The sequence below is a fragment of the Falco naumanni genome, chromosome 11 (assembly GCF_017639655.2).
Source record: "Falco naumanni isolate bFalNau1 chromosome 11, bFalNau1.pat, whole genome shotgun sequence".
NCBI lineage: Eukaryota > Metazoa > Chordata > Aves > Falconiformes > Falconidae > Falco > Falco naumanni.
The window spans coordinates 5,452,662-5,478,213 of record NC_054064.1 but is presented as its reverse complement, the minus strand read 5'-3'; the positions used below and the strand labels follow the sequence as shown (position 1 = coordinate 5,478,213).

Genomic DNA, 25,552 nt, shown 5'->3' with positions numbered 1-25,552 from the left:
AACAACAGGACTTTTTCTAAGGGAAACTTCTCCAATGAATTTCTGCTTCTGCAACTGCATATTTTTCCAAGTCTCTTACTGGAAGTCTGAGATCATATTTCTATAAAAATTAGCTTTCATAAAAATCTGCAGAGACTGTTCAGAGGTATTCTTGAGAAGAAATTGCATTTTTTTACATGGGTAGTATGATGCCTTGAAGGTACCATTAATTAGTCTTGGAAATGCTACGACATTAGATATAATGAATATTGCAACACTCTGTGAATTAATTTGCAATTTGACGCATAATCATTATGATATCAAACTGACTTTTTCCACTAGAGGTCACAATTGTAGCAGGACTGAACCTGGCTTCATCAACAGGAAACCCTTCTTCCAAATAGAACAAATATTTCAAGGTTACTTCGCTTTTTATACTTCTTTTTAACAGAAAAAAAAAAAAGTCTATCTGTGAATTTCAGTCATGACACTGATAATACTAGCACCACCAGCAGCAAAATAAGTTCATAGTACTCTCAGTTTTATTCCAAATATCAACCTGAAGTCAACATACCATTCCACATGGTCATGACATCAACAACTTTTATTTCCCAACAGAGAGGATTTGCTGTGAACATACAACCTACAAACCGGAGACACACTGCTACAAGGCATCACAAACACTGTGCTTTCTTCTTAACTGATTGATCAGATTTTGTTATTTTATGAGTAGGAGTATTCTGTCTAATTGTTGGATTACTGAGGAATTAGTATCCTGTGTATTTTCTGACACTACCAAAAAAAAAACCCAAAAGAAAACCAAACCAGTTTTCATTTATTTTCGATATAATTTTTTTCTGATCTGCCCAAAATTCACATCACTTCTGAATTCAAACTAATCAGACTCTCTCCTGGTACTCCTCCTAGAGGATCACTCTTCACGTGGATAGCAAACGCAGCAGAATAGTTTTCCTCCTGCTTTGAGAATCTTCAGCTCTTTTTCAAGCCCCACTGGGCAAAGGGCAGCGGACAGACTCCCTCACATTACTGACAACACACAAGCCCCCTAAAATCAGAACACCAAAAGAACTTTAAAACCTTCATTATACAGCTGTCCTGAGTGGCACTCTGCTACTCCTGGGAACAGAAAACATTCCGCACCTCCCTCTTTCCTCAGCAGGAGAGGGAACCCCCAAATCCAGGCGGTATTTCAGACCTGAGGCAGCAGGTGCTGCAGCTCCACACTGACCAGCCTGGACTTGCTGGACCTGAAGGATTAACATACCCCCGACAGCTGAGGGACTGGAGGTGTCATCTGGCCACCTACAGTAAGGCATCTACTCGTGTTTGGGTTTACAGCAAGATGCTTTAGATTTCAAATGCAGTGCCTTACCTACCCATCGTAACAAGGCACTTTATACCCGCTGATCCACATACTTGAGCTATTTTTTTTCCTAATGCATGCAAGACTATTCTGACATAGCCAAGCTTAATGATTATGAAAAAGAAGGCTCAGCTCATTTTTCCCCAATCTCTTATTTAAAATCCTACTTCATTTACCACACACTGATTTATAAGATTCAGCTTAAACTTCTCCATCTATTTTAGAAGAAGGACCAAAAATACCAATGTGCACCAGACATATAAATCATTGCTAGCAATATCCCTCCAGCAATTTTATAATGGAAACATGAAAGTACATACAAATCATCCACAAGGGGGAAAGAGAAGGGAGCCCATACGAAATAAGCTTTGGATAATTACTTTTTAAAATCAAAGGTCATATGTTTAACTAGGCACTTTGAAATAAATGCTTTAATGTCATGCAAATCTCATCTTAATATTTAAAAAAAATGCAAATGTGAAAGTTGTTTGTAATTGCCTAAACGCTTGGGGGGGGGGGGTTAATATACAACAGACAGAAGTAAAAATATACACTTACTAAACAAGAACTGTTATAAGAGTACAGGAATGGGTAGGGGCTTATCATCATGTCATATTGCTTCTCCATGATGCTGCTGTTCCCGTGTTTTTCAACCTGAGAGGCTTTGCTGCTGGTGAGTAAATGCAGGAGGAGTGTGCAGCCTGCACAGACATTAAGCCCACAGGCAAAAATCCCAGAAACAAGGCATGTGGGTACCGTTCTCTTCGGAGCTTTTAACTAGCCTTTTGCAGAAGGCTAGCAGTTTCTATGACAGCCTGGCTTATCTGCCTAGTTAAGCATCTGCACAGGATCTTCTGGTTTCCGACAGGTGCTATTTAAAAATTCTCTTAAGCTGGTGTAGAGGCCCAGAGCATTTTAAGAGAGCTCATTAAGCTCAGCAGTTCTGGAGAAGGAACAGGCTCGTCTCAAAGCAGACAACCCTCCACTTCTGCAGTCACGAGGGTAAGATAAGGGTCAGGAAAAGGAAAATGTTAGCGTTTGTGCCACCTTCCAGCCTCCTTCCAGCGCCTGCTGCCTGCCACACTGACCGTGCTCTGCTTTACGACGACTTGCGTAGGACAGCACTTACTTCAGAAGAAGGACCATCGTTTTGCAGAAGAACCCTTTGTACTTACTGGGACGATAGTGCTGGGATGAAAGCTCACCATCCAGTAAACCACCATTTAACTCACTTAGACTGCGCTTTACGGAAGCATCTGCTTATTTATTTATGGCCAAAAGACCCTAATTTCCAACAGGATTGTAGGTAACATTCTCACGGGCAAAATAGTGAAACTGTATCTCATGAGACTGTAAAAATGAAACACTTCAACTGCATGATACACATGCACGAAATTAAGACTGGCTTAAAGTAAGTGTTAATCTTACTATGTTAACTCTCTTCTAGCAAGAGATTTTCACTGTTCCTTAACTCCCTCTGAAGCCAAGATTCCTTCTGCAGATAGAAGCCCTCTTTGAAGGGTCCTCACTTTGAGTCCCTCTGCACTCTGAAACAAGATGACTTTTGAAAAGGCCTGAAAAGAAGATCGGGAACAAAGAACAGCAAATGGTAAAGATCTGATTTTGCAGGATCCAGTTTGTCTTTAATGAGATCTCTGTGACAGACAGGATGCCTGTGGCTTCCTTTGGAAGGGAGGAAGCACATATACCCATCTGACCCAGCCCATCTACCCAGAGACCCGAAAAAGGGAAGTTAAGGGGGCAGCAAACTAACGCTTGCTACTAGCAAAGCTCAACAGCCCAGCATGAAGCTGACAGAAGAGTTAGGCCAAACGATTTAATCACGTGGTTATCTGGACCACATCTGCCTAGGGGATGACTGTGGAATTTAGCTCCTGTTTTAAAGCTTCTCTTCAATGCCAGAAGCCTCTGGGAGAAGGTAGGCTATAATGGTTGCTAGCATCTCTCCCCCTCCAACCAAGGTGACCTAACGGACCTTCCTCTGGTTACATGGCAATACCCTCTGCATCATTTTCACAAACAAAAGGAAGTGAATCTCTTAGAAAAAAAATATTGAAAATTCACTTTTTTTATCAGTGTTCTTATCTGTGGTTTTGCTCCTAGATACGCACAACATGTAGAAGAAAACAGTGAAGACACCGATGCAATATTCTCTGAAGTTCGGCACCAGGTAAAGCAGATGTATGTGAAAGTCAACTGAGCACCTCCTTAAGGTCAGAGAAGTCTCAAGCCTCACATGCCATGCCATCAGGAAAACCAGTTAACCTGTTCCAGCTTTCTAATAACTGAATTTTCCTTTTTTGCTAAAGAGAGATTAGCTATTCAACTGAAGTTAATTTGACATTGTTTCATAATTCGAAAGTGTTTCATAATTATGTGTTCAGTTGCATACTCTTTCAAAGGAGCTGCAGAGGGTAATTGGGGTTACAAACTCTAAAGAAGAATTAAAATTCTATTTATGTTTTGGATTGTTTCCAGCAAAATACTGATTTAGCAACTGTAATATGTTGAGAACACACAATAAACTTTAGGAATGTCACAAACGTATTTAATTTGCTGACAAAATAAATATATGGTCTGGAGCTCAGATTTCTCTTTGTAAGTAACAGACTCGGAGCATGCTCTGCAGGGATACACATGTTAATTAACATCTTTTACTCGGATAGTTTGTGTAGCTTGTACATTCATTCTATTTCAATGACAACTAAGGGGAAGGAAGGTTAACTCACTCAAATAAGGCACAACATAAAATAGCAAGCTTTGTATAAGCAACAGATACAGCTTTCTTACTAACAGTTATATTAGAGAGAGAAAAGGCAAAAAAGAAAAGAAAAATCAAACTGCATAGAGATCTTACTGCTAACATATGAGGTACAGTTGGACTCTTTAGACTGGGCTTCCCCCAGTGACTCCATACACGCTGCCTACCACAGGAGCTCACACTGGGAAACGCTACAACACAAGAAAGAAAAAAACACAGCAATCTCCATCCTGATACGATGATGCTGTGACTAATACACAAACCAAATTAAAACCAGTTGACTCAATTATTAGGTAAGCAGGTACCAGGGAGATGGTAAAAATGGCACCATGGGATTCAGCATTTATTGTGCCACCTTTGTGTATTTTGCAGCATGAAAAGGCACATGATAACTACTACTAGGCAACCATGAACCTGTATTAGTATGATTTCATATGAAATTTTGTTTGGTTGGTTGCTTTCAACAAAAATGAATGGAATTTAGAAGTTCTAGTGAATGTTTACATGTTTTGGGTGATTTTCACATAATTTGCTGCTGAGATGTTGCTACGGCTGAATGAAGGTAGAGTGCTATGAGATTAGCGCTTTTTTGTCTCCAGCTTCTGTGACTGTTTTCAAAGAATAAAAATTACCGCCACAGAATCTGAACTCATTTTCATGTACCAAACTGCTCCCTGCCTTCGGGTATTTCTGCAGTGGCATGTTCCTAATTCACAGGCAGCTGGTTATGGGCACTAACATTACTATTCTGGTTTTCCAAAGTTTAAGTTTAAATTACAGGGGGTTTAGACAATCCTTTCCCTCTTCCCAAACCTGATGAATATGGGGATGAAGAAAGGGGCCTAGGCATCAAGGGCCGTATCACATACATATAAGGAGGACAGACACAGAGGTCTTGTATCTCTGTAGCTAACACAGATCCTCCAGCTCTCATGAGCAACAGGGAATGGCTGTTAGACATGCTTGGAGGAGCAGGAATCTTCCTGATCCCAATTTCCTTGAGAGGAGACAAGATGAGGGGTTGAGAACGCCTCGTGACAGAGAGCTGTGCCTCCTTCCCCCTCCACATGTGGTCACATAACACAAAGACAAATGCCTGCCCCTGTTAAATCCATGTCCTGCTTCCCTGCGCTCTGATCTCTTTCCCAGCGCATTTTCCCAGTTCATTCCCCATCTTCGCCCTTTCTCTGCCACCACACAGTCCTGGCCCTTGTCCCTCTACACTCCAACATTCATTCTTCCTTTCCGACAGCCACCTGAATGCAAAGTTCACGTTTTGATTTTACATACTCAGAAAATTCAGTACGGCCTCAAGATGCCAAGCACGAAGTAATGGAAAATGTTTTGGCACAGGCAGACTGTGCTATCCTCTTTTTTAAAAACAGTCCCCAAATTAGCTTAGCTTCCTGGATTTGTTCACGGAATATCACTCTCCCATTTGTGATACTTTCTTTCAGTTATTTCTGAAGCGTTTTTGAGGACTGCCAAGACTGCTTAGAATATGCTGTTATTCAAATACAGCAGATGGCACTGGTGTTAAGTAAGCATTATGGAAATTTACTGTATTCCTAGAAAAATCAGCCAAGTGAACATCAACTAGTAAGTGGCTAAAATATTTCAGTAGCAATTGGGAAAGTAACTCAGAGCCATACTGTGACATCGCATTAGATGCTTCTTCCCTCTAAGGTGCAAACTAGGTCATTCAAACAGGTCCCTCATCTTCGGGGACTGTCACCGGTACCTTAGAACATTTTCTGAAACAGAAGCAACATTTCAGGACCACAACATCTATTAACATCACCAAAAAGGTACCTCCTGTTCACATAAGTTATCTTGAACTGCAGATTGTTGTGAGACTCTTTTTTCTTTGCTCATGGTGAGCATTTATTGCAGTTTTGTTATTTTGGGGATCAACAACCTGCAGCTATGAATGGAAGACACATAAATTATGGATGCTCACAGGAGCAGCTGGACAACATAGCGTAAAGGGTTATGCTAAACCTCGTGGCTCTCCAAGAACCTCTCAGATGTACTCTATTAAAATACTGTTCTCCTCAGTCCAGGCTTGAATTATTATAAACTTTAGCTTTAGAATTAAATAGAACGTTTTGTGTTCCCCTGTCTGTGTGGCAATACAGAACATGGTATTACATAATTTCTATTGTTAATTGAAATTTTATATCCAAACACCTAGTACTTCTTATGACCTTCACTTTGAAAAAAACTTAAAATTCTTTATCATTATAATCTCAATGTTATAAGCATACACTCAACAAAGGCTTTAAAAGTTCCTCATGCATCAGACACAATAAAATACTACGTCCTTTTTCCTTTCTTTTTACTTTAATTTCTGCTGAAATTAAAACTGGAAAAACCCCACAGTGGAATACAGCTGTAGTCATCAGACAAATTACGCTGAAATTACTTTTAGCTTGGATTTAAATAACTCATCTAAATACATAAAAGCAAAACATCCACATCCACAGCCAGGAAACCTGAGCTAACTCCATTGCAGACCTCAAGTTTTTGCAACCTAAAAGATTATAATGGCTGACATGTCAACAGATGCTTGAATGTAGCAAACAAGCGTTACCACTGGACATGGATGTTCAAATTCTAGTCTTCCATCTGGAGTCTGAGAGACAACCTATTCTCTTTCTTCTTAAATTAATTAAAAGCTAGTTACAGCAGTCTCAAAAAGAAATCCTTTCCAGTGTCTTTACATGAAACAGCAGTGGAGGAGACTTAGCTCCCTCGCAGGCATAATGGAAAGAGCAATGGACAGGAGGAAAGGCAGTCCAAATGCCAAAGTCTAATCTCCTGTCCTTGTAAGAAGGAAAAAAACCCACACACACCCACGCACACCCACCCACCCACCCCCTTTTCCACTGACTTTACTTCTGCAAAGAGTACTGAAATAATGCAAGCAGCTTTAGCACAGACCTATACCTACTCAGAATTTAAGCCTAGCTTTTAATATGCTCTTACTAAAAGAGATCTTGTTTCTAGCAAGCCCAGTTTGCTGTTTTATAAGTTCTATTAAAACATTCATAACTGGAAGGGTTAATAAACATAGACAATATGTCAACAATAGGTAATTCCAAAAAGTTCAATTTTTCTTCCCCTATAGATCTACAGAAGATAAGTAACTGTACACAATCTTTTATTTAATTCACATTTCACCTGAGTGCAGATTTAAAGAGGAAGTGGGCTTGTTCCTGACTCAATTCCTGAGGAAGTTTAACAAATTAAAATGTTAATCTGTTCTTTCTCAACTCTGTGGAAGGCATCACAGAAGTATCTGACAGTGATAGATAAAAAATAGCAGGCTATTATGGTATCTACTACTCAGTTAGTACTAACACACAGAGATGACTGGTCTTAGCATCTGAGGGATACCATACGGTGTAGTGTTTCCTGGCACATCCATTCTTCAGCAAGACGCACATAAGACAGACATCAAATCTTCAGCGCCAATAGTTATAATTCCTCTAAGATTTTCATTATTTCATTACGAAGCAGTGCTCCTAGGAACCACAACTACTCAACACAGTGCCACATTTTTACTATCAATAGGTGCGCATTTACTAGCGCCAAGTCATTCACATTGTAAAAGATTTTTAAAAACACCCATTGGCCTTCTTTATCACAGTTTCTCAAAACTTCTTATAACAGTTATTTCATACAAAGTTTGGAAAGCTCTAGTTGACAAACAAACACTAAGGAATGATGCTATCTACCTTTCAATTCACACTTCTTCCACTGTGCTGCTATGTGGTCCTGTGAAAGGTAGTTTCACTTCTTTGTTATTACTTATATTACAACACATTAAATTATTTCCTATTCAAAACTGATAATCAGTTGCATCCCCTTCTATTCAGTCTTGATCACAGAGCAGCAGCTTAGTAGTCAAAGTATTAATTTTTGTAACAAGACTATGTAATTACTGACACTAAAATACAAAAATATCTGTACCAGCCCAGAAAAGGCAGCATGTAGTAGGGTTTTTTTAATATACTCCTTAAAAGGAGAAAACCATAATCCTTAAGTATTTTATATCGACAAGAACTGCACATAAAAATAGTCAAATCGACTTAAAACAGAGGTGACCAGTAGCAACTTGAAATTGTAGGCTAATAATGGAATTGACAGTTTGAACTCGGACCCTCCTTTAGTTTTGGCAGTACTGTATATATCACAACCAGTTACAGTATTTTCTTTTTTAAATAGGAAAAAATAATGAAAATTTTAAAAATGCTTAAAACTTGTCTGTCAACTCGTTTGATTTTTTTTTCCCTCTTTTAAATGCCTAATTAAAGTAACTTATCTAGTGCTTTTAAAACACATTTTCATTTTAAAGTGAACATTTAAAGATGCAAAATGAAGTTAAATGTCAACTCTCTGATAATCTATAGTACAACCCAGGTGCAGTTACTGCACATGGGACAGCTCTAAGCAACATGCACTTTATCTAGACGAGTCGCTACTTCTGAGCATGACTTGAAATAATTTAAGATGGAACAAAAAGAGACAGCAAAGCAGAGCAAGCTCAGAGTGGTCAGTAACATAATGTCATATTGATAAATAAGATTGGCATGTCCAAAACCAACTCTGACTTTCATCAACAAAGTTGTTCTTCAATGCAAACAGAAATCGTGAAAGGGGAAGAGACAAAGGAAAATTGAAACAGGCACCTGAAAGGAACATTGTGGAAAGATTTTCAGTTGATACCAACTTGTTAAAATATACCTATGTAGACAAAAACATGCACTTTGCTGTAATCACATGAAAAGTTTCAACTAGATCAATATGTTTGTGTTTTTATAATGGGCAGTCAAGCCTTATAGTATGTACCATGGTATGGAGTACCTGCCTGCAAGCCCAAGATCTTCCTCAAGTTTCCGTTCTAGGAAAGACAAAGAACTCCAAAATATTTTATGTTTAGATGAGGATGGGTGATGGATTCTGTCCCAAAGTCACTGAGACAATATTCTATGGCCACTGGAAATGTAGATAATTTGGCAGTTGAGTCACATCCTCAACAGCCTGGAGACAACTTAAAGAAACAAAACACCAAAAGGTCTTAGGAAGACAACAAGATAAAAGAACTCAGAATCACACAGAGGCCATGGCAAGTCCCAAATCCATATGAATTTAAAGAAAACTGTTCTTTCTATCAAGTCATATTTAACATGAGAACGATGAAAAGACCTGGAGTGTAATGTCACTCGCTTTGATGGAATTTTAAAAATTTCTCCATAAAATTTAATTCCCATCATAAATTTAGCTACTTTTTCCCAGGATATGCTCCTGCCCAGGAGGTCCACAGCCTGGCTTGTGCTGCTGTCCCACTGTGCGTGCAAGAGAAGGACATGACCTTCCCTGGTTAGTGGCGAAACTGCAGGATCTCCCACAGGTATTTTTCCTCTCTGGATTGAGAGTTAAAGAGTATCTGTAAAGACCAATTTCATTCTTCCAGCCGCAGTCAAAACCTAAAAAAACGAAGCACATACAAAACCTCTTGGTTGACACGAAGTGTTCATCCATAATTCAAATATTTCCATGGACTCCAGAGAAGCTCCCTTGGAATGACTAGTTGGCAGCACCCATTCAGCAATGGTTTTATCTGTTTTTCTTCCCCTAGTATTTTTCTTTCATAAAGGAGTTACATAGGATGTAAACATTTTGTCAACAACAGACAGGACAGGGATGTGGAGAAAACACAGTCAGGAAGGAAGTTGAAGGCTATTTAAAATTCATCTGTATCTATGACAAATTAATGAGAAGGCTAGAAGCTTGTTTTTAAAAACATATGACACTTCAAAGGCTTCTTGATTTTTTGAGGATTTTTTTGCAGGATTTTTTTTTTGTTCCACTGTTAGCAGCTGCAACTGTTTTTTCTCCTTCCAGTTGCTGGAATTACAGGCATGCTGTTTGTTCAGAGATAAAGTAAGGAACAATTTAATGCAGACAAATTTATTTATTTAGTTTTGACGGCTTCATTCCTCCTTCTGGAGGCTGACCAGACAGACAGGTTCACAGTATGATTTCAGTCCTCCATTAAGGAATAGATTCTTTCTTACTCTATAGCCATAAGCCTTCAGATTTTACTTCTATGATGAGGGCCAACTACATTTTTATTTTAATATGATTTTAATCTACACTCCTCCCACAAAATCTCAGAAGCGCCTGTTACTTCAGCCTAGTTGACTCATGAATCTTAGGAACAGCTTCCTGATAGTCTACACCATTGCCTCACACTGCCCCACTGTTTCTCAAGATGTCTACAAGTATCTTCTCACTTGCAATCCATTTTCTAACCATTTCTGGTTTATTTTTAGCTGTTGTAAAAGAGGCTCCGTTAACTTTATGTGATTACCCTCCACAAATGCTAACAAGTTTCCCTTGCTCTAGCCAACTCTAGTGTTGCACTCTCCCACTTTCTCCTTGGATTCTTTCACCTTTGTGCCCAGAGTAATCCCTTCAGGCGTGCTGAGATAAACACTGCCAGATGTGAGATGAATGCAAATGTTTTAAGAGTTGTTTCTTTTTTCATTCTAAATATTAAATCTATATTAACCATGACTAAAAGACTTCTTCAGCATATTTTATCATCAAGCTTAATATAACAAAAAGTGCAGGAGCTTCAGACAGGATGTAACTACAGTGCTATCACAATAATCACCACTATGAAAAGATGTTCTGTACTTTTTGACAAGCGACCTCTTAAAATGGTCATTTCTGAGTGCAGCTCCACATCAAGATCAGAATGAAGTAATAAACTGAACTGACAAAGAATGATCAAATGCACACCAGCAGCTCATTCTGAAAATTAACTCGCTAACAGTTGAAAAGTGATCAAGGGATTGCATTCACCTACTGCACGACCAAAGAGGAGGACAAAGAGCAGAAAAACTAGCAACCTTTCTACTTCTTCTATTTGCTTACTTAAAATCATCGACATTGTGGAAGAAATAAAGCTCAGTTATTTATATGGAAATGTGAAAACACTTCACCACTACTAACTTTCACACTTACCTGGCTACCTGGTGGTATTAACCTACCTCTTTTTTATAACTGTGCACCAATAAGCAGAAGAAACAATACTCTCAAGGAAAAAAATAGTGAGTTATGAGTGGTAAACCATACTGGTTTAATAATGAATCCTATCAAGGCATGGGCAACGAGCCTGAAAATTCACAAGTAAAATACTTCCCTATAAAAATTAACAGAATGAACTAGAGTCAACAGTGTTTTGTACTCATGAAACCCTTTGCATTTAAAATTCTTAATTATTTTATTTATTTATATTTTTTGGTATTTGTGATTGATGTAAATCAGAGGGGAAATCACTAGCATGTTCAAAACCAGGTTTAATTCCATGGATGTCCTGATTTCCCAGTGACAAAAGGAAGTACTAGTATTTTACCAACATAAACATTCCAGCCTTATCACTATTCTGTCTGGTTTTTTAAAAGAAGTGCAGATATATCTGCAATACAGAAACGTACCATTTTGCATCTGCAGTGATGCGTTCCTCAGTTGGAACAGTGGTAAAAAACAAAAGGGAAGAGCTTTATTCAGTTGTGCTGCTTGGCACCTCTCACTGTTTGTTTAATACCACGCCATCAAAGCAACACGCAATATCCTTACTGTCTTTGGGCACTCTGAATCAGACAATTTGGAGAGCTTTCCCTCTAAAAGCCTGCTAGGCTTTTACTACTAGGTATCTTTAAGAAATTAGAATTCCTAACTTCGAATAAATTATTTAACAAATTAAATGAAGAACAGATGTGTGCATCAGATATTCTTAATTAGATCCCTCAGCAATGAATGAGGCAATCCACAATTCTAATTTTAAAATCAAACCAACATTTCACCAAACATCTTCTCTTCGATATAACCATGGTTTCTACATAATTTAGTTACACACACTTCAAAATTAAACGGTAAATGACTCCAACAAAACAAAACAAAAAAAGAAGAAACATGCATGGAGAGGAGAAAAGGCTTTCCAATTCAAGGTTTTTTTACCTCACAAAGTAGTAAGTCAATGATGTGGAAGACCATGCAGAGTGGAAACTTGGCAGTAAAAAGAGTGAGGAACCACTGGGACGCATACATATGAGCTTCCAAATTGAGGTCTGAGAAATGGCTATGCAAGTCTGGTAGTTGCTCCTAGAGTAAAGGAAAAAAATAAATGCTTCAGTATTACTCATTAATCCGAGTTCTTCATCTACACTGCCAGTAACTACCAGGTTGCTAAACACTGAAAAACACAACAAAGTGAAATCCTGGCTTCTTTTGAGCAATGGAAACACGTTTCTTCATAAATTTCAGTGCCCATGGTTACAGTTTTTAGTAAAATATCCACTGTGGATCCTATCACAGTACCAAATAATGTACTGAGATTATATTGAGAAGTTACATAAACTTCATTGAAAGGAGGAGCAGTTGTGTAATGTATGTCATGCATAGCATATAATGTTTAAGTTACTCCTTTGCTGGGTCTTGCTAAAAATGCTCCTGATATAAAAACTAACAGATACTAGAACAAGGAGATCACTTTGCAAAGCCTGGAAGCAATAAAGCACACAACTCCATCAAACCATTCCTCTAACTAGGAGGATATATTTAAGCAACATAAAACAAGCACTGATAGTCCTACTGTACACTGAGGATGCATTCATATTCAGTTAACAAAGTAAAAATTTTTGTTAACACATGTAAATACTGAGAACACCATATGCCAACGTATCAAATTAATTAGTATGTAATTCTAATCCATCAAGTGGGAAATATGTACAATTTGACATCTGAAAAAAAGATCATTAAATTAACAGTGGTCTGTTTTGTTTGGCTTTAATATTTCTCAGAGGTATATATGGTTATCTGTGGTAATGGACTTCATCAGCTAGCTTTCCCTATGCTAACAGAAGCACAGGTCAAAGCTTAATGAACTGTTAGTAAATGCTTATTAGTCAGAACAACAATGTGTAAAACTTGCAGCCATTTATTTATGTTAAATTGCTCTGACTGTGAAATAATTCCATCTGATAAAAGAGCAACGTATTGAAGACACAGTAAAATCTACAAAATAACCTATGCTTCATTCATATTTCATAAGCATCAGGATGTCCTGATTTGCCTGACCTCTTAACCATCAACATAATTCATAGAAAGTAGGACACTGATGGTGGCAGTCCAAAAGAAACTCTGGCCTTAACAGAACAGTTATTTTCTCTCTAACCACCATCACAAAACAGGGGGGAGAACAAGCAAAGAGAGAGAAAAAAACCCAGATACCTACTCTGCTTGGATACAAAGATTAGCAGCAAGCCTGGTTTGTGAAAGACAAAAGAAATCAGAAACACATCTGGCTCACAAGGTTTGGACCCAGATATTAAACTTCCTTGCTTTAGTTCTACCCCACCCCCAAAAGGAGAGGGGTTTTACTGTCCAGTAGCTTATGGAAGCAAAGCATTAATCTCTTCATGCCAGTATTTCCATTAATCAACGTAGAAGAATTTGTTATTCTGGCCCTACCTGCATTAACTTCTCCAGCTGGAAAAATTTGCAATGGAGATCTTCAAAGTTATTTCTGTAGAGGTCCCTCAAGCCATAGTCATACATTATTTTCACAAATACACAGAATGCCTGCTCCTCTGGCATCTGTTTGGAAAAATACAGAAATATAATATTAAAAACTGAGCTGATGCTGGAAATGCCTTACACAAATACACACACTTAAAAACCTTATGCATGATGAATTCAGAACAAGGGATATATTAAAATTTTTAGCAAAGCACTATGAATGTAGAATTAAGCAATTAAAATCTCAAGGGGCCTACTCTCCTTGATGAGCACCTAGATTTAGCTCAGTAAGACCTTCTTTGGAGAAAATGTGGGATCATATCTTAGGTTCATATACATATACATCCCTACAGCAGCACAACTGTCGTCAGTATTCTTTCTGCCAAATACATATGAGAACAACCAGTACACAACTGTCATCTACAAAACAACATTAAAAAAAAAAAAAAGAAAGAAAAGAAAAAACAACAACCAATGACAGTGATTTCTGACAGAGATCTGGTTAAACAGGAAAAAATTGGGAGAACTAAGGTACAACCAGTTCTTAGTGCAAATAACACTTATCTTCTTTCATGCAAACCCCAGGACATCAAACTCTCTAAAGTCAGGTTTCCCACACAAGTAAGGAAATCACAAATTTTGCCATCAGAACCTACTTGTGACCTCAGGAGCGCTGATTCCATCTATAAACATCATGACTTTTCCAGAAGCCCTATCTCCATAATTTCTATTTAATTTTGACCAGAATTTCTCATCCAACAGAGTTTTAGAAGGTGGCACTAAAAGACAAAGTATGTGAGCCACACTGACATTTCATTTGTTGGCTTGAGCCCATTGAACACTGAATTTGTGGGAAGCCCTGTGTCATGAAACCTTCACTGACAAGACATCTCCCCCACACCTTCAGGTAACACAAGAACAAGGTAGGCACAAGCAGAGTCACCGCAGACCCCAAATCAGATTTCCAAACACATTAAAAATAATCTTTCTTTTGCAGGCACCAGATTGGAACAAATGAAAACAATTACTGAGTATCAAGAATGACGACTCTTGACCTTTTAGTGTATTGACTCATTCAGCTTCTTGCCAACCCCTCATCAAATATCAGCAATGGATAAAAAGCTCAGTATTTTCTTCAAAGAGAATTTTAGTCTCTTGATATTTACCTCCAGGGTTTCATCTTTTATGTTCAGCCTATGATTATGGCCTGTCTCCATGGGCAGACACTTTCATTTTCATTTTCAGACATCATACATGAAAGTAACTAGTTAGCATAAAGAACTGCCAGATCAGCTGCTAGCTACCTGTCCAGGCTAGATTTGCCCGGGACAAGCTCTTACGAATCTCAAAGCTCTTTAACACAATTTTATCTGGATGGAATGGATCCCCACTGACAGTGGATAAAAGCTGCAGACAAAGTAAAGGGAGAAATAGTTTTATCCTGACCAAAAGGCTTGAATCTGCTGTATAATCAGATGAATGCAAATTTCAGGTTTTTTGGTAAAGTAACAATTATTTCTAATCAAATGACAGATGCTCATGCACAAGCACACCTACCTTGCATGCTCAATCAAACACACGTGCATTGACAATCATTCCTCCCCCAAGACAGGGAGAGGGAGTGGGAACGGGAACAGAGTAAGTACTAAGCCAAAGTCGTTTACAGGCAGAGGCCACCAATTCCTCACTCTCAGTAGACAGAGGTTCTCCAATATTACCAACCCCAAGAATTTAAAATCATAAATCAAGTTTTCATTTCTTAATTTATTTAAGCAAAACACATATTTTTGGCATTTCTGTTCTGATTTTTTGGCATTTAGATATTTGCCCCTAATTATCTTTTCTTTGGAATCAAAAAAAGCCAAAAATTTACAATTTTTTAAAATGAAATTTTAGTTTTTCACATAGCAATGACTTCAAAAATAGACAACAAGGAAAAAAAAGTTAAATACTGTGAGACTTACAGTAAAATGATTAGAGTTGGCAACACTGTTCCCCTGCAATTAGAAGTTACCTGCTCACCTTTGATAGGAATTTCACCAAAGCAGCAAAACCACAAAAATCCAGGATGGAGGTTCAGGCTACCCAACCATCCCTGAAAGATATCTACACTGAAGAGAAAGGATATCCTGTCCCAGAAAAAAAAGGGAAAGGAAGGGGTCTAGAAATCCATGCAAAGATAAAGAGTTAGAGAGGGTCTTACAAGCATTCACAGCATACAGATTGGTTGGAGAATTTGAGAAAAACAAAGAGTCTGAGGGCATCCTGGGAAGCTCCCAACTTACATGAGCTCATTGAGACTGCTTCCCTTTCCCCCTGTCTCTGATTATTTCAGTTTAATATCCTATTATGAAAGCAAATGTTATAAAGGGCATATTAAAATGAGTGTAATTGCCATTTAGAATTCCCAACGTACAGGGCAATTTCTTCTAACTCCAGAAAGACTAGAAACAGAGGTGATTCTCTATAGTAATGACAGCACACAACTAAGTGAGAGGAGCTGAAGTATTAGTCAAATGTTAAGAATGCGACACCCACTCATTTCTAAACAACTCTGGTATTGAAAATGGCTTATTCTTCCAATGGAACTTAAAAATCCTTCTTTGGGTAAAAAGTTAATTGCAAAATAACTGTTAGATAAGCTAATTTGCACGGTATGTGGGATTGCAATAATGTGACTAACTCAGGTTTATCCTTAAAAGAATCTAAAGCTTCTCTGCAACACTGTCACTGTAGAATATGCTCCTTAAGTCTTCATGGAGTCACAGATCTCACCAGGAATTAACACTTAAATTAATCTGAATTTGAATTCTTGATGCCTTAGGAAGCATACGTGTAACATCTATACCACCAACAGCTGACTCAAAACCACAATACAAAGTGTATTTCAATAATTTATTAATTAAAGCCTGACAGAAAGAGCAGGCAAGAGCCTGACTAAGGGTTGTTGGGGTTTTGGGTGGTTTATTCAGATATTCTTTATGATACCCACACTACATGAATCTGCTGCTTTTCCACTGACACATCAAAAGTTAAAGCATCTTGAAAGTTTAAAAATTATGTATTTACCTATCTATCTCTATATATACATGGATGTGTATATATAGGAAGCAACAGATCAAAGTTTGTAGGTTTTGGTTACAGGCAAAAATATCAAGGTTAAAATTCAGCTTTCACACAAAAGACATTATAAAATGTCCTTAGGAGAAAAAGGCTGACTGAAAATTAATGAGACTGCCTGCTCTTGTTCGCTGCTCCAAGAATATCTCCCAAAGTTAAACTCCCCATAAACCCAAAGGGAGTTCACCTACCTGACAACTACATTAAAAGAAAACATTAATATGTAACAAATTAATTTCAGGTTTTGACACAGAAGTACCTGACAATTTAATGGATTTCTCCTATATAAAGGAAATGGACATTCATAAAGATAGAACCCATTAGTCACTATTTGCCAAAAAGCAACAAGAGGAAAATGAATACAGGCAAATAAACAACACTAAATATCTGTCAAATAGCATGTTACAGTACTACTGATTTTAAAGCTGCTTTGGTTTCAAATATCAAAGCTTTCATTTTGCAATTAACTCACATGAAGTAGAAGCACAGCTGCAAGGAAAGACTGTCCCTGGCAATAGCCAATGTCTTCATCATAGACAGAGTATGCCTAGAAAAAAGAAAAGTCAACATATATTTAAAATGCACACAGGCATTATCAAAATGTGCTATAATCAATGAGCTATTCAGAATTCATAATGCAACACGGGCTGAAATAATAAAGGGAGTGAAACTGTAACTGTGCTTGCGTAGGCTTTCAGGGCACTTAAGTAAACATCTACATATCACTCTCAATCTTCCATAGATCCCATATCGGTGTATTTTTGTCTTTATTTTCTGAACAGCATGAAAAGAGTTGGGTGCAATTTCCTTTCACCTAAATCAAGGATAATTCTGCTGAGGTCCGGAATGATATAACTTTAAGGATAAAACAAATATGATGTAAAAACCAGGTTAGCTTGTGCTGTGGGGAATGCTTGTTTGGTTTTGGAAACACAAGTTCTGACATCACGGAAGTATAGAACCTGAGGCTGGCTGTTAGAAAACCACTGAGAACTGCTCTAGCCTGAAAATTTCATCAGAAACAGTTTTTTCATCTCCTTGTTATGCTGAAGAACAAACAAGACTCATTTTCCTATTGTATGACTGACATAGTACTTTTTTCTTACTCTTAAAAAAACAACACTAAAATAACTAACCTTTCCTTCCCCCCTTACTTTTCCAAGACAAGAAGACAGATACTGTTTTTAAAGAGATGTCAGAGGATGTTAAGAATTTCAGAAAACTTGTGAAAGTATAAGCAGCAGCAGGATTGACATCGGGGAGAGAGACATCCTGAGAGAACAAGCAAGGTACTAAGGTTACAGCCAGGGAAAGCAAAAGCACAAGGTCAGAGCTACGGGGAGGAACAAGCCACAAAAATCAGAACATGGGCTTTGCCCCCACGACCGTTTACAGATGAGAACGTTTCAAACTGGAACACTGTGCTTATCTCTTTTTTAAAGTCTTGAATGAACTCAAGATTGCAAATTCACTGAACAGGAGCACTGAACAAACGATGGCAGGTGATGCGCTGGTGGGTCTATCGTACAATATTTTAGCTGCCTCTTCAAAATGTAAGAAGAATTGTGTCTCAAAAAGAGATGCAACCCCTTTCCAGCCAAATCTATTAACATAATTGCAGATAATTTCTGCCAGAAATGTTGAAATGGAGGCCAAAACATTTAAATTTAAACCATCTTTCCTTTTTCTTTCTGATGGGCAAAAACTAAGAAGTATTTATAAGGAATTCTGTCATGATTCCAGAAAAGAAGATCTCTGTAAAGAATACAACCTCAGTACTTCTTTAAAGTTCACTGTTTATAAACAATTAACCCATACATTTCCAATTATGTCTGTAGCTTGTGAAAAACTGAACTGTGACTTACAGCTTTTTGCCATTTGTCTATATTGCTTACCATTTTTTAAAGTACGTTAGATGGGATTAGTTAAAATCTGAGTGAAAATAATGCAAATCCACTGCTCAGTTTCAATGGTGAAGCAAATACAAGACTAGCCACAAAAAATATTGAAAAATACTTAATGAACCATCACAATCTGCTTACTAGTTTAAACCAGCTCTAGCCACAAAAGTAAAATATAAAAAGTAACTCCTTAAGTCTACAATAGCAAATACAAAACCTGACTTGGAAAAAAAGGATGCTCACTCAGAAAAAGTTCATTTTAAATTACTCTTTAGCTACTAAGCTCTGAAATAACAGAAATTACTTTCAAAACTTAAATTAATATTGCATAGGACTAATTAGAACCATCCACTGGTTAATCATCATCATAATGAATCTTTATCTACTTATTCCAAAATCTATCAGTTCATTGATGTCAAATATTTTATTTCTGTAGCATTCCTAAAAGATGTGTTATTTCTGCCTTTGAAACGCTAGCCCTGTGTAGAAACAGATGTGTAAACTTTTAAATAATGCATCTGGAGTTATGATTTCTTTGTACTATATGACATTTTTTACTTTACTTAAAAAATCCAGGCTGAAAAATTAATAGCAAATTACCAGCACGTGTGGGTTCTCTGTTGTGAGAAGCACTATCAGCACAATAGATAATAATTTGCTGAAAACAGCAATAAATTAATCCAAACAAGTTTTAAAATAACTACTGAGAAACCAACACACTGGAACAAACAAACCGTCTCCAAAATGGACATAGGTTAAAAAGTACAGAAATTTATCAGAAATAAAAAGATACTCCTTTTGAGACTGTGAAAGCAAGCTGAAATGATGGCAAAAGAGGAAAAATGGGGAGGGTGCAAAAAAATCCTCACTCTGCATGTTCAGTATAAAAATATGAATGAAGACCAATAAATTTTCTCATAAGCAACTTCCTAAACACATTAAAACTAGTAATACATCCATTTCAAACACATCCAGAGCAGGAAGGCAAAGCCTCTGCTTGGAAAATATATGATCAAGGTAGAAAAGCTGTATTTAAACTAGAGCAGAAAATCCACAGGAACTTTCCCTGTGTCTGTTTTATTACAGAAGAATCACAGAGATTGTCATCCAGCCATTTCCAACAGGGGATGTGTTGAAGGATCTGTTTCCAACTGAGTATCAGAAGAGATGATAAGTTGAAAGGAATAAAAATACTAAAAATGTATTAAGAACAGACAATATTCACCCAAAAAGCAGGGGGGGGAGTGAACTGGTAAACCATTAATTGGCTGATTAAATCAGAAGAACAGATGAAAAATTTGAAGCATTTGTAAAAAGAGGTGATCTACAGAACTACAAATCAGTAAGTACTGGATAATATGGTTTTAAAAAATATTTCAAATTAATTAGTGGACACAGGATATGTAGGATATATAAAATAAACACATCTGAAGGACAGTCAAAGAACAGTAAAAAGTAAAAGAACATCATCATTAACAAACCTTCGAAGCAACCAACAACCATGGAAAAAAATATTAACTACTTGATCTGCTTGCTTTTTGAAATTAGTTTCCACCAGGTCCTTCCCCAAAACCCCAAAATCTGATCTTCAAAAGCAGCTGTTATCAGATACTTGGCTACTAACTGCAGTGCTACACGGGAATTAGATAAAACTGAAAAAGATTCTGCTGTTAAGTCAAAGCATCGTAATACCAACAACAAAAGATTTATTTTTTAATGAAGTCTCTAAAATCTAAATGATTTCATTGTATTTGCCCAAAGCAAAAGAGGTTTTTGGAGCTTTATGCACATTACATTTCCAATTATACTTTTTCAGTTTTAAGTAACCTATGGGACTTGATACCGCTGAAATATGACGTCAGAAATAAGGATGCTACCTACAGCCACCACCATAATATCGTATTATTAACAAAAGATCTAAGATTAATTATTTAAGATTTATCCTTTAAAGGGACTGAGGAGCATTAACTTTGTCTTTCCACATGAAATACAAAACCAAAGCAAAATCCCAAATCCCCTATTTCCATTGCAGTCATTGTAACTTTGTAATTTCAAGCAAACAGGATTTTTCCCATGACAACCTGTGACGATGCTGTGGTCTTTTAAGTTATTATTTTCTTAATCTCTTGGGGAACTTCCAATCACAATTCACTAGTTAACTGAGATTTTAAATATTCTCTGTCTCATAAATGGGACTTAATGAAGATTCTGATTTGAAGACTACTTTCACTCATTTTAACTAAATTAAGATCTTACAGAATTAAAATGTCTTTTTAATACTTATCTGTCTTCTGAAGAGACCTACTACACAGTTGTTAGTACAACATCGTTAGAGAAAGTGAATACTTTGGAAGCAACAGTCTCCTCAGTGACAGAGAACCACATGCATGTTGGGAAAGTGAATGAAGAATCCAGAGACGGACAGAAATTCTTTGCTAAAATAATTAATGGAGGAAAATTTCCCAAGATCAGAATCTTCTGTAGACAGAAAAATTCCAAGTAAGTAGCATTTAAAAGACGAATGAAAAGACTGCTGACTTGAATTTAAAACCCCAGATTTGGGATTTCTGCAACTAATGTGTATAAGTTCCAGCAGTTTTTAAAACTGAAGAGTAGAGAGCATATCTCAATTCCAGAATGAAATGTTTTTCATCATTTTGCATCCTCATAAGCATGAAAACTATCGCTTAACAGTTGCTGAAGGTTCAAATGTACTTAAAACAATGAAATGCAAACCACTAACTAGCAAACACCAGCTTACAATCACATTGCCAATTTGCTTTTTCCATAGTAACTCAATGACATTAGAAACTAAACGTTGCAATTATATAAGAAACTCAAGAGAGCTCATGAAAAATATTTCTGTAGTGTCTGCCTCGTACAAAGGTTTTATTTCCAGAGCTTTCACTTCCCCCGCCCTTCTTCGCGGTAATGCAGAGGGAAAGGTATGAGCAGAGGCTGCACAGATCCCCATCTCTTATCTGCAATAACAGTATCTCTCTTGTCAGTAATAACGTTTCCTGGCACAGGAAACACTCACTCCTCTGAAAAAGTGACAGGCACGCTGGCACAATGCTCATTAACAGCCATACAAGATATCCAGCATCTGTGTCTCAGGAAAAAGGAAAATGTAACAGGAATTGAATGCAAGTTTTTTGGGAGAGAATGACAAGCCTCGTTTGCTCTAATTACTTCACCTTTGTGTCAATACCAGATGATAGAAACGATCTAAGGAATCTACTCGATGTTTGATGCAGACATAGCTCTGTGCTGAAGTCTGTTTTAGTACAGTTAAAAGACCTACATGGTATCTGAAAACCAGACTGTGTCAAGAAAACATCCATACTTTGATGCAGACTTCTCAAGCAACAAGGTATTTTACAATATGTTTGATTGCTGAATAATTTTAGTGATAGTATAATTTAAAACTCCATACCTAAATTTATTGTAAGGCTAACAGTCTGAAAGTAATAATATTCCTATGACTGCAGCATTTAGGATGTATCACATTATACAAAGACTTTCAGTGTTAACTGAAAACTGTATTTTTAGAAATTAGTTACTCATTTATTGAGTATCAGGGAGAGGCACGTGTATGTTATACAATATGCCTCCTCCAGAGCTATAAGAGCTGAGAGAATGAATAAGTCTTCACATTTATTCAGGCAGATCTCCAAACATGCTAAAGCCTTTACTCTCCTTCCAGCATCCAAGATTCACAGTCCTGACCTTTTCACTAGTACAGTCTCAGCAGAAACCTCATATGCAACACCAGTACTGCTGCTCCCGTGCTGAGCACAGATGCATGGAGAAGAAACCTTATTAATATGTAAATGGGAGAAGACAAGATAACATAAAATATCCTTTGCATGAAACAAGACAACAATATTTACGAAAATTGCTCTTCAATCCAGGAGCAAAGAAAATAAATAACTAAAAATAGATGAAAAAAAATTCTTAACTGATCCTGTTTACGCTACTACGTTTATTCTAAAATTAGCAAATTTTAGGAATTTATTTACTCCTATAGGAAAGAAAGAGATCAGTTCTCTGACAAATAATTAAACCAAAGTGGACAAATACTGAAATTCTCCATTTGCAAATCTGAGGAAATACTAAGGATTGAAAAATGTGGAAGAATCTGTGCATGCTGAGAAGAGGTGATCATCTCAAAAAAGGTGCTACAACGAAACTGAAATGAAAATGTAAAAAAAGGATGAAAGTTAGACAATCAGCTTACAGGACAGTACTAAGCAGCAGCTCTGCCACGCTGAAGGATGAGCCAAAGAGTAATCCATCATTTGCAGCTTATCACGGTATAGAGGCTACTGGTCACAGAAGAGCAATTCCAAGACATTTTCACATTTCAATTATACAGAAAAGAAAGCCCAAACCTGCCTATTGCAGCCCATTTGGTATTAGCTTTGCTAGAAAAACAGTTTATTATTCTCTCTACTAATGTGCGTACCAACAAACAGACAGACATTGGAACGACAAGTAAACCAGCGTGTTTCGTTTTACAGTAACCCAACTATCGCATCTATCCTGCACCTAAAACCTTCAGGCAAGAGTGACTGGGCTTAGGAAAAACACTACATTTGATCAACCAAGGAGGTAAGTATTTAGTAACAAAATATAAATATATATATTTATATATATAAATATAAAAAATAATGATAAAAATTAGTCATATACATCCACAATGCTTTTGTTTGCTGGAAAACACTAACACCAGCTTTGAGTCTCTGAAAAGTGATTCAACCATTTTTAGAAAAACAGGGAGGCCTTGTGCCTATTTTTCCAGTTTGCCCAGTAAGAACATTCACCCAGCTAACCTGATGGATTTCCCTGCAACATACACCCTTTCTCCTATTAAAGTCACAGGGGCTGGTCGTTGAATAGGAGTTACCTTAGTCAGAAAATTAGAGAAAATGCATCTCACGCTAAATTCTGCACTACATACACTCCGAACAGTTGAGAGGACTAATTCTGCCAAGTGCTTTGATTCCCTGGAGCATCGAGCTGTTAACTACATATGCACGCATGGAAGTAGGCTGTGAGTACTATTCTGTTATGCATTGTAAGGCAGAGAATGAGCTCGTTAAACAGAGCTGGAATTCGCATAGTATTTAAACAGAAAGTATGCAAGCAACAGAAGTATTTTCCCTAAAGATGTTTGCCCTGTGCAATCTAGTTTATGAGATGTCCTCAAGTGAAATCTCCAATCTAGAATCTGGAACTCTTTTCATTCCTTATCACCATTGTCAGCCTTAAACTTTATTTTTAGATACTTTGTCACATAAATGTTCTGCAACTGAAAAAGTTTCCATCTTTCCTGATTTCCTACTGTTCTGAAGAAGAGATTAAGAGACGGAACTAAAACTGACAGACCTGTTAACATGAGGCAGTGAGCTTTTAATGGTTTTCCTTTTTATCTGACAGCTCAGATCATCTCTCATTTCAGTGGGGAACGAAGAAAATGCTCTTCAGCTTTTTTACCCTCCCACTTGAGGACAGAACTCTTCTAGCCTTATTCAATAATCCTATTCTTCAAATATCTTGCTTTCATATTAGAAGAAGGGCATGAGTGCACAGCACCTCAGTTCAAAGTTATTCTAGTAATATAAAGCAGCCACAAAATTACTTTCAACACAGATGATTATTTTTTTCCAGTGGAATGACAAAATTATAAGCAAATCATTTAGGTTTTAACAATATTTCTCTAAAACTCACTACATCAATCATAAACTCAAGGTCTAGGCAGACCCAGCCACAGACAGGTCATCTGAAGAAGGGAACCCATGACCATTTAAGAAAATTCTGCAAGGATGAAGGAAAAGTTGCTGCCTACAAATCTATGTAGCAGTTGCATCTGATCTCAGTACTGGCAAGTAGGTAGAAACTGTCAAGAATAAAATTAGTAAACCTATGAATAATTCAATGTTGGAGATTAGATATGGCTGTTCTACCAGGAAGTGATGCTTCCCAAAGCCTTCTTTGAACCAGTAAGCATATAAGAGAATGAGGCAGTCAATAGAGTCTACTAAGATTTTTTAGCAAACCTTCAACAAGATCCCTTCCTGAAGGCTTTTGAGGGAACTAAGCTGCCATAGAAGGTCCTTTTCTATACTCATATAATTGACTAAAGGATAGAAAAAGCAAAAGGTCGGAATAAACAGTTCCCACCTACAGAGTGAAGGTGAGGTCACTCCCAAAACCTTACACAAAGCCATGCTAGGGCTGATGCTGGTGAAAATATTCACAAATTGTACAGACTACATAAAAAATAGCACAGTAACAAAGACTGCTGATGCTGTTTGGAGCAGTAAATTAAAAGCTGACTGCAAAGATGTTATGCAGAACATGTTCGTATCAAGAGAAAGCGGCAAAGTGGCAGAGGTCATTCAACTGCAGATAAATACAAAATGCTTCCATGGGAAAAGCAGTCCTTAACCTGACGTACACACTGACAGGCCTCTGATCTAGATCACAGCATCACAGAGTGGTTTGGGTTGGAAGGGACCTTCAAGATCCCCTAGTTCCACCCCCTGCCCTGGGCAGGGACACCTCCCACCAGACCAGGCTGATCCAAGCCCCGTCCAGCCTGGCCTTGAGCACTTCCAGGGATGGGGCACCCACAGCTGCTCTGGGCAACCTCTGCCAGTGTCCCACCACCCTCACAGTAAAGAATTTCTTCCCGATACCTAATCTAAATCTACCCTTTTTCAGTTTAAAACCATTCCCCTTGGCCTACTGCTACAGGCCTGTGTAAAAAGCCCCTCCCCAGCTTTC

General features: G+C 37.5%; 1 protein-coding gene across 7 annotated transcripts in view; it reads right to left on the bottom strand.

Annotated features, from left to right (window-relative positions):
• The window catches only part of RABGAP1L (RAB GTPase activating protein 1 like), a 270,618-nt gene that overhangs the window by 84,211 nt on the left and 160,855 nt on the right, over positions 1 to 25,552 (bottom strand). For 6 of the 7 annotated variants that reach the window (XM_040610555.1, XM_040610551.1, XM_040610552.1 and 3 more), the window contains 3 exons: positions 17,332 to 17,406; positions 13,692 to 13,817; positions 12,180 to 12,323 (listed from right to left, as the gene is read on the bottom strand). In XM_040610555.1, coding sequence (XP_040466489.1) covers positions 12,180 to 12,323; positions 13,692 to 13,817; positions 17,332 to 17,406 — 345 coding nt within the window. The remainder of the gene's footprint in view (positions 1 to 12,179; positions 12,324 to 13,691; positions 13,818 to 17,331; positions 17,407 to 25,552) is intronic. The other variant, XM_040610554.1, reaches the window with a different exon arrangement.